Source organism: Anneissia japonica, unplaced genomic scaffold, assembly GCF_011630105.1.
Source record: "Anneissia japonica isolate Jap-2015-1 unplaced genomic scaffold, ASM1163010v1 scaffold287717_len1600092_cov198, whole genome shotgun sequence".
In the NCBI taxonomy this organism is placed as follows: Eukaryota; Metazoa; Echinodermata; class Crinoidea; order Comatulida; family Comatulidae; genus Anneissia; species Anneissia japonica.
Window position 1 is genome coordinate 391,819 of NW_022755469.1, and position 8,737 is coordinate 400,555.

The window sequence follows — 8,737 nt, forward strand, 5'->3', positions numbered from 1 at the left end:
GTACTGCCCAATCACCACCAGAAGGACCCCACTGGAAATATGTCTTTTTCTAGGCTTTCGTGGGCTATCCTTGGTGTTTACACCGAATAAATCCAATCCAATCCAAGGTTATTATTCTCTTCAGTATTACACATGACACCAGTGGCGGATCCAGGGGGTTTCAGGGGCTTCGGACGAACCCCCTCTGTGAAGAAACGTAACAAAATACTACTGGGTCCTGTCTTACAAAAGGCATTCTAATAACCTACCTAGGCATATGTTGGCAGATCAGACAAACTAGGCTTAGCCCAACTATTCATCAATTAAATAAATTATACACACTGTTTTTGGTTCGACGTCGTAATAATTTGTGTACGAAAATGCGTTCTTCAGGCCTATCGGTTCATCGATCTATGGAAGAAAAACTAAATATCTAACTACTCAATATTATAGGAATATAATAATATATTGCCTTAGTCTTTGATTTATTGTTTTGTCTATGTATAGGCCTAAAGAAGGAGATAAAATTACCTGACATTTTTCAAGAGGGGGAAAACCTTGAATTTTGAAGAACTTAAATGTCATTAGAAGACTCCTCAGAAGTCGGGAAAGCATATTTACGGCCATCTCGGAATCAACATTTTTCCGGGGGAGCACCACTGACCCCCCTTTCATTTTGGGGTTTTTGTGGAAACATTTTTAACCCCCCCTCTTTCAAATCCTGGATCCGCCCCTGGACACTAGGAAAATGTCGAGAGGAGTGGATTTGGTTAAACGGTTAATCCTTTATATATATGGGGTTGGGGCATCTACAATTTTTTTTTTTTAAACTAAAAATGAGTTCAGGCCTATGAGCTAACTATGAACCTATTTCCGAAATAGACTTCATCGTCAATGTTAAACTAAGTTCACTAACGCATTGTGTGTGTCAGTTTTGTTGTTCTTTGGACCAAATGATATGAAATTCAAAAAATGCCATCTTGTAACTTATACATTTTCTAATCACAAATACGTATAAAGTAGGACTACAAACGTGCTAATCATCAATCTTTTTCTTGACATGAAAATAATGGTATCTTCATCACTGAAAAAAAATACAACTGTAATTGATTTTGTATTTTCAGTTGGATGTTCGCCGGGCTGGTGAAACACGTGAGGAGCAAATCGGACGCACTATAGGACGAGTTGGTCCCAGCATCTTCATGTGTGGCTTGTCCGAATCTTTCGCTTTCTTTGTTGGTAAGGCAAACAGTGTCTAACTTTGAATAATTCATAATAAAAAATGGTGAATGCACCTGTTGTATAAGCCTACCCAGCTTGACATGTTATCTTTACTTTCATTTCAGGCGCGTATATTAGGATTGACGGTATTTATACGTTTGCACTATATGCTGGTCTCGCTGTTCTCTTTGATTTTGCTCTGCAAATGTCAGCCTTCGTCGCTGTGCTATCTTTGGACGCCTGGCGACAAGATGTAAGAATACTTATAATATACATGATAGATGCATAATAGACGCATAATAGACTATATAAATAGATACACACAATTTGATCACCGGGTCAAAAGGTCGTTTTGATGTTTTAATATAATCTTCATAATCTCTATTATTGTGAATACTTTCTCTCCTTTCCTCATTTATGTCTTTACAATTCAATAAATCGACTTATTTCATCTGTACATATGTAGGCCTATATATTGAAAGAACCTAATTATGTCTACTGTATAATCATAATTTAATAATTATAAATTGCTTTAAAAGAGGCTTCATCGATCGGTGATTTATTTGCTTTAACATTTTTAATTGTAGTGTATTTTAGACGCACCTCCTTTCATTTCAACAGAATTCACTCGTTTGAATAATGGCAAATATCCTATCTTATTTATGATTAAACTATTCTTTTTTTATAGGCAGGGAAAATTGAGCCATGTTGTTGCTGTGGTTGCAGTCACGAAGAGGCATCACATGAACTGGGATATTTCCAATATTTTATGAAGGAATATTATGCTCCTGTCATTGTAAACAAATGGGTCCGCCCTATTATTGTAAGTGGAACCAAAATGGTAGCACCAAATTTCCAACGCATACCATCATTTATACGCACAGCAGTACATTCTGATCAGGGAACAGTGAAATTTCACTGTTCCCTGATTCTGATCGTTAATGATCATGACAGTATTATTAACGAATAGGCCTAACAATAATAATAGTGAAGATTACCGCACATATCTACTTTAGGAGTGCTAAAGGCGCTAGAGACAGAATATGAAAAGACTGGAACTTGAAAGCCTGGAAATTGAACCATGAAATGTCCTAAACTAACCGGGTAAAATAAACAAAATAATCCAGTACCGCTTTCTTTACTACTATTAGAAGCCCTCAATATTGTACCTAACCAAAATACCATACATTGAAATTACCACAAAGAAATTCTCATAGCAATTCGTTAAGCAACATCATTAGTTCATATTAACCTTGGTTGCACTAGCGAAATTTAGACGAGTGACGCAAACAAGCAACGCTAACGCCTTGGTAGAATTAAAAATATCTTTAGTGTGAACGGAGACTTCTGAGGCTACACACTGCAGCGCATCTAGATGAATTATTTAGGAAGTTTACTTTTTTAACAGCTAAGAATGATAAACGTGGGCTCATCTAAATTATCACGTCAACACACGGGACTGGCATACACATGGGTTTGTCTAGTCGCCCTTTTGTGGTTATGAACAATGCTATACATAAATGAAATGCAAAGCTTTCCAATAACTTTTTTCTTGTTTATTTCTTACTATGTGTGTTTTTTTTTTTTTTTTTTTTTTTTTTTTTTTTTTGTTTTTTTTTTTTTTGTACAGGGACAATTTTTAATCAATTGAATTTATTTTTAGGTGATCGTATTCGTCGCTGCTACGTGTGTTAGTGTTTATCTTCTCACTATGTTGACTGTCGTGCTGGACCGTTCAGGCGTTCTCGCTGACGTAAGTCCGGACAAATATTTTAAGCAAATCTTACTGCTTCGTGCTTTAAGTTCGCTACATTTCTACAATTTTAAAAATGGTTTTCAATCTGGCATAGACCTACATGATCGAATGTGCGAGTCAAACTCAATGGGTATAGGACAAACAATTTGTTTCGGACATTTCGAAGCAAGCAGTTACATAAAAAAAGTAAATTAAATGCAAAACGAATCGGGTTTTTTTGCGAGGAAACTATTTTCTTGTAAGATATCAATGTACTTACATATCTGTACAAAGTAAGTAATTAAATAATTAAGTCCTAACTGAACTCGAAATTACATCTTTCTGTGCCCTGTACGTCACTGCGTAATTTAATCTGTGTACTGCACACTTCAAAATGCGATTCAATGGCGTGCACAATGTGAACTGAAATTAATATTTAAATCTGTTACTTTGAAATAGCCTTCGATACTTTATGTTGTTACCTTATGCAGAATAAATACTGCTAAAAGTAATAGCGAGCTGTATTTGTTTGTATACGTCCCCATTTCTCTAGGAATCGTATGCAACAGCTTTTGTAAAAGATTACCAAAGGTACGGTCAAATCGGATTCCCTGTGTACTTTGTAGTAACTGGGGACTACAACTTTTCATCGGAAGAAGCGCAGAACATGCTTTGTGGAGGTGCAGGTTGCAGTCCTATGTCACTATCTCAGCAAATAGCGATAGCCGCTCAAGATTCACAAAGGTAAGTTTGCACTTATCCACTTTGTGTGTGCTTAGCCACTGAGATATTTAGGCCATGTCCTGCGTAAAGATTTTGGTCCTAGGTTTAATTATCGCTGCGCTTCTTGTAATTAAGGTGGAGGGCTGAAGTACAAGTTTGATTTTTGTGGTCACTTTGTGATGCCATGCTCACAGTATAAACGTCATTATTTATTTATATTTCATACGAACCACCCATTTTTCTGTTTGACTTTACAGTAGCTTGATCGCCTTCCCAGCAACATCCTGGATAGATGATTATTATGATTGGTTGGGACCATATATTGGAAGTTGTTGTAAATTTCACAGCGTTAATACAAGCAATGCAATGGCAGGCGACATTTGCCCATCGTTAGGTCTGTCCATGATATTTCTTCTCTGCTTCTTTTTTTTTTAAATTGACATTTGACTTGAAGATGTGTTTAATATGTAAGCAGATGATAATGTTCAGTTATCGTATTTCATATTTTCAGATCCTGCATATCTACAAACATGTGGAGACTTCTGTATTCCATTTAGTATACCACCTGCTGTTCAAGAAAGCCGGCCGACAGGTCAAGACTTTTTAAAATATTTGCCGAATTTCTTAATGGACCCGGCAGGGATGTTTTGTAGCAAAGGGTAAGCAATGGACCAATACATTTTAATAATAATAATAATGATGATGATAATCTTTAGTATTCTAGCTCTTATACATCTATTTTGCAATTCATTAGTTTACGTTAAGCAGTGGTGGCCATGGTTCCCGAAAATTTGTCTGACAGGGGTACCGAGTGAAATCACAATAACGTTATTTAGAGATCCAGGCCTGAGCAACGGAGTTGGGGAAAATTTCCCCCTCTGACCTCTGGTGCCGTCATTAAGGTTAAGTTGCGATTATGTAAGGTTAAATCAGGTAGTATTTGACAACTTTTGTTAAAATTGTAAATTGGTGTGAATGCAGTTTATTATTGATCATAGGATTTTTTTTAATACTTTATTGTTGACGGTTTATTGTTATTTTTATGTGTACGTTGTGTTTAAATATATCACAATTTTTAACAAATATGGTCTTCATCAACAAACATAATATTTGCCATAAGGAGAAGTATGCCAATTCACGTATTCTGTTTGTTGTCGAATCTTGTTTCTCCTTCAGTTCTATTAATCACTGTTTTTTTTTCGTAGGGGGGCGTCTTATAGGGGAGCAGTGGCATTTAATGAAGATGGCACGATAAAAGGTTAGTATTTGTTGTCATGACAACTACATATAACACTAACTTCACTCATGTGGCAGTGAGTTTGCGTCATATTGTGGAAAAGTTTGTAAATGTACAGATCTTAACATTCCGCCACCCAACACAGATTAATAAGAGTGGTAGTTATGCTGACTCAAATATTTGCACAATCTACAAAATCTACACACACGATGGTATTCATAAACTCAATGTATCTTTTTAGCGTCTTACTTTTCAACATACCATTTAAAAGCGAACACGGGATTGGACGAAATCGCCACATTAGAAAATGGACTGAGAATAGCACAGGCGGCAGAAGATGCAATCAAGAAAAACATTTCCAATCTTGGCGATGACTTCAGGGTGTTTGCATACAGGTAAACTTGCAATTTCTATGCGTTATGCTGTAATCGTGTGGCAAACAATTATACTTTACGTGATGCGACGATAATGGCATTGATTATGCCCCAAATACGATATTGATGTTAGTAATGATAATTGACAAAGGCAGTAAAAAGAAAACAAGACAATAGTAATGACAAATGATTTTGCCAAGGATGATGATAATCATAATCATGTTGACGAGGTAATCCTTGATACAGATTTTACGTATATAATTACACTAAAGTAAAATGTATTTCACTTAAGTAATCTTCAGATTTACGATTACATTGACGATAGTAATGACAACTGTGATTGTGCCAAGGAGGATGATGACAATAATGATAATCATGTTGTTCATTTTGGAGATAATCACTGATACAGATTGAAGTAAATATTATTACACTTAAGTAAAATGTGTTTCACTTAAGTAAACTTCATAGTTACTAGTTACGGCATGATAATTGAAATAGCACATGTACACGCACATGTAAACCATTTTAAAAATGTTTTTCTCTTTTGATAGTTCACAATACGTTTTCTATGAGCAGTTCCTGGATCTGGTTGAAGAGGCTTACGTTATACTACCGGTTATCCTGGCGCCAATATTCATTGTCACTTTACTCTTAATGGCCTTCGACTTCACATCATCAATAATTGTGATCGTCAACGTTGCCATGATCGTTGTTGACACCATGGGTGTGATGTATATTTTGGATATATACTTTAACGCCATTTCACTCGTCAACTTAATGATGGTAAGCGAAGCTGATAACACAGCCATTGCTTTTCTTTTAACCTGTCACTAACAAGAGATTTTAATTTGCTTTTGTCACGTTTGCCTAATACCACGTGCGAAAGTTTACGCGTTTAACATAAAATATAAAAAAACAATAATGTTATTGATTGCTGGGGTAGCTATCATATTTCCAGCAATTATAATTATTAACATGGTTCTTATTTCGTAGGCAACTGGTATTTCTGTTGAGTTTGTTTCTCATATCGCACGGACATTCCGCTTAAGTACGTTACCAACCAGAAAACTACGTGCACAGTTTGCGCTAGCTACGACGGGAAGTTCAGTAAGTATTATATTATAATGTTGCCTCATTCATTGTTGTTGCCAAAATTAAAGCCAATAAAAGAAAAGAGAGGAGAGGAAGTTCGGTGTTTTAGCAGTCGCGGTGTTAGAGGTTGTACGTTAGAGAGGTGCAAGGTCCCCAACAAGGGGTCAATATACATTAGCACTATGGTTATTCAAATTTGAAAAGTAGGCACCAGATGCCAGAAAATGTACTCTCAGGATGCAATAATGCTTTTAATGCGTGATCCTCGAATGAACGTTTGACTTCTTATTCGACGGGTTTTAGCAGTTGCAGCGTTAGAGGTTGTACGTTAGAGGGGTACGATGTCCCCAACAAGGGGTCAATATACATTAGCACTATGGTTATTCAAATTTGAAAAGTAGGTACCATATGCCAGAAAATGTACCCTCAGGCTGCAATAATGCTTTTAATGCGTGATCCTCGAAGGAAGGTTTGACTTCTTATTAGACGGGTTCATGTACCTCGGACTCCTCAGTTGTCACCGCCATTGAATTTTTAAACAAAAAAAAAAGGACTATTGATGTGGGTTACCGTAACTTGTGGAATGTAAATCAGTACCAATATAGACATATATAAAGTAAAAATAAAAAGCTCAGTTCTAAATGGTATGTGTTTTTTTTCTTCTTTTTCTCATAGATTTTCAGTGGCGTGGCCCTTACCAACCTTCCCGGTATAATCGTTCTTAATTTCGCCTCATCTAAAGTATTCCAAGTGTACTACTTTCAGATGTTCCTAGCCATTACTTTAATAGGCACTCTTCATGGCTTGGTATTTCTTCCAGCCCTTTTGGCATATATAGGTAAGTGGGCATAGTGTTTCTTTTTCCTTATAGTACTACAGTGTTACGTTGCTATCGTTAGAGAAGATCAGGTTGCATCTCCACATGTCATGAGAGAAGATCAGAATGATTACATGTTTAATAGCATTAAAGATATAGAAAAAGCCACTTTCAAACTTTTCTTCAAAGTTGTGTGTGTCTCATTTTACAAATTGGTTAAAAAAAATATTAAATTTGTCTTGATAAATTTAGACTTCCCTCAATGATAATACCATCTAAAATGTGTGTCTTTTCATGATAGGTCCATCGTTGAACAGGGCAGAGGCTGAAGCGGCCAGAAATGATGGAAGTGTTGTCGGAACGGTCCAGATGAAGAAAATCGGTTCAGTTAATGGTTATGACAACAGAGCTGTTGTACCTTAAATAATGCTCCACAGCCATTGCTTCCAGAATGTCGAAGTCAGGCACATAAAGCATATTAGAGAAGAAGACGTGTTGAGAGAGGCCTGCCTCATTTCTTGCATTGTTTCTGAATTACATGATTTTGTAGAACTGTTTTAATCGAGAATAAAATAAGCTCAATAGATGTAAACTTATTGCGAGCTTTAGTTTCTTCGATTTATCGATTAAAATAGTATAGAATATAATAAGCAAACCAGATTCGAATATGTAAGATTTTGGTCTAGGTTTTCAGTGTGAATTTGAGGTCAGAATTGGCCAATAGGGACTATTAAATTTTGATAGTTTATTTTGTTGTTATAAGGTGTACACCTCTTGCCTTTTATTATTTCTTTTGTATTATTGGTTAATGTTAATTTGTATTGAATCATAATAATATCTGAAATACGTTTTTATTAGCCTAGCATTAAATAAACGTAAATTTAAGTAAAGCAAATAGATATAGAGTATTATAATTTATAGACGTACGGTACTCATTGTCAATGTCATCGTATTTGACGTATTTACAGATTTGTTTCCATCGGGATTTGAACCCAAGATATTCTGACTACTGCTTGTTTCCGTTAAATGAGGCATAATAAGGGTCAGGTCAAACATTCTTGAGTTGTTCAATGATGGGAACGTTTTGAAATGACCTCGGAGTGAAATATTAAATGTAGATATTCATTTTGTTACAGGTTGTCAGATTATATATACGGTAGAATTAGACACTTATTTTTTTTTCGAATTAATATGATCAGTATACAGGACTTGAGATTATCTCATCATTTTACAATTAAATAAAAATAACTGTACTATGATATTAAAACAAATACCCGAACAGAAAAATTTTGTATATTATTAATAAAAAAAAAAAAACTTTCAAAGTATTTGTGATGTTTCGACTTACTATGTCATTCAACCACATATTGAATACATTTAACTATTACAAATATTACGTTCCTTTACACAATCAAACAATACAAAGTTGGAGAAAAAATGTGTTAATGTTTTTGTTTATGTTATATTTATTCTTGTTATTTATATAAACCCTGTCTCTTATACACATCTAGATGTGTATAAGAGACAGATACTTTACGTGATGCGACGATAATGGCATT

The 8,737-nt window shown here is 35.3% G+C and overlaps 1 protein-coding gene across 4 annotated transcripts in view; it reads left to right on the top strand.

Annotated features, from left to right (window-relative positions):
- Positions 1-8,506, top strand: part of LOC117123475 (NPC1-like intracellular cholesterol transporter 1) — a 27,392-nt gene extending 18,886 nt beyond the window's left edge. For all 4 annotated transcript variants that reach the window (XM_033269410.1, XM_033269411.1, XM_033269409.1 and 1 more), the window contains 13 exons: positions 1,104-1,218; positions 1,326-1,453; positions 1,889-2,023; positions 2,864-2,953; positions 3,489-3,679; positions 3,916-4,052; positions 4,170-4,317; positions 4,864-4,916; positions 5,137-5,290; positions 5,821-6,052; positions 6,263-6,376; positions 7,037-7,199; positions 7,480-8,506. In XM_033269410.1, the coding sequence (XP_033125301.1) occupies positions 1,104-1,218; positions 1,326-1,453; positions 1,889-2,023; positions 2,864-2,953; positions 3,489-3,679; positions 3,916-4,052; positions 4,170-4,317; positions 4,864-4,916; positions 5,137-5,290; positions 5,821-6,052; positions 6,263-6,376; positions 7,037-7,199; positions 7,480-7,601 (1,782 nt within the window). In that variant the 3' untranslated portion in view covers positions 7,602-8,506. The remainder of the gene's footprint in view (positions 1-1,103; positions 1,219-1,325; positions 1,454-1,888; positions 2,024-2,863; positions 2,954-3,488; positions 3,680-3,915; positions 4,053-4,169; positions 4,318-4,863; positions 4,917-5,136; positions 5,291-5,820; positions 6,053-6,262; positions 6,377-7,036; positions 7,200-7,479) is intronic.
- Positions 8,507-8,737: the final 231 nt, after the last annotated feature.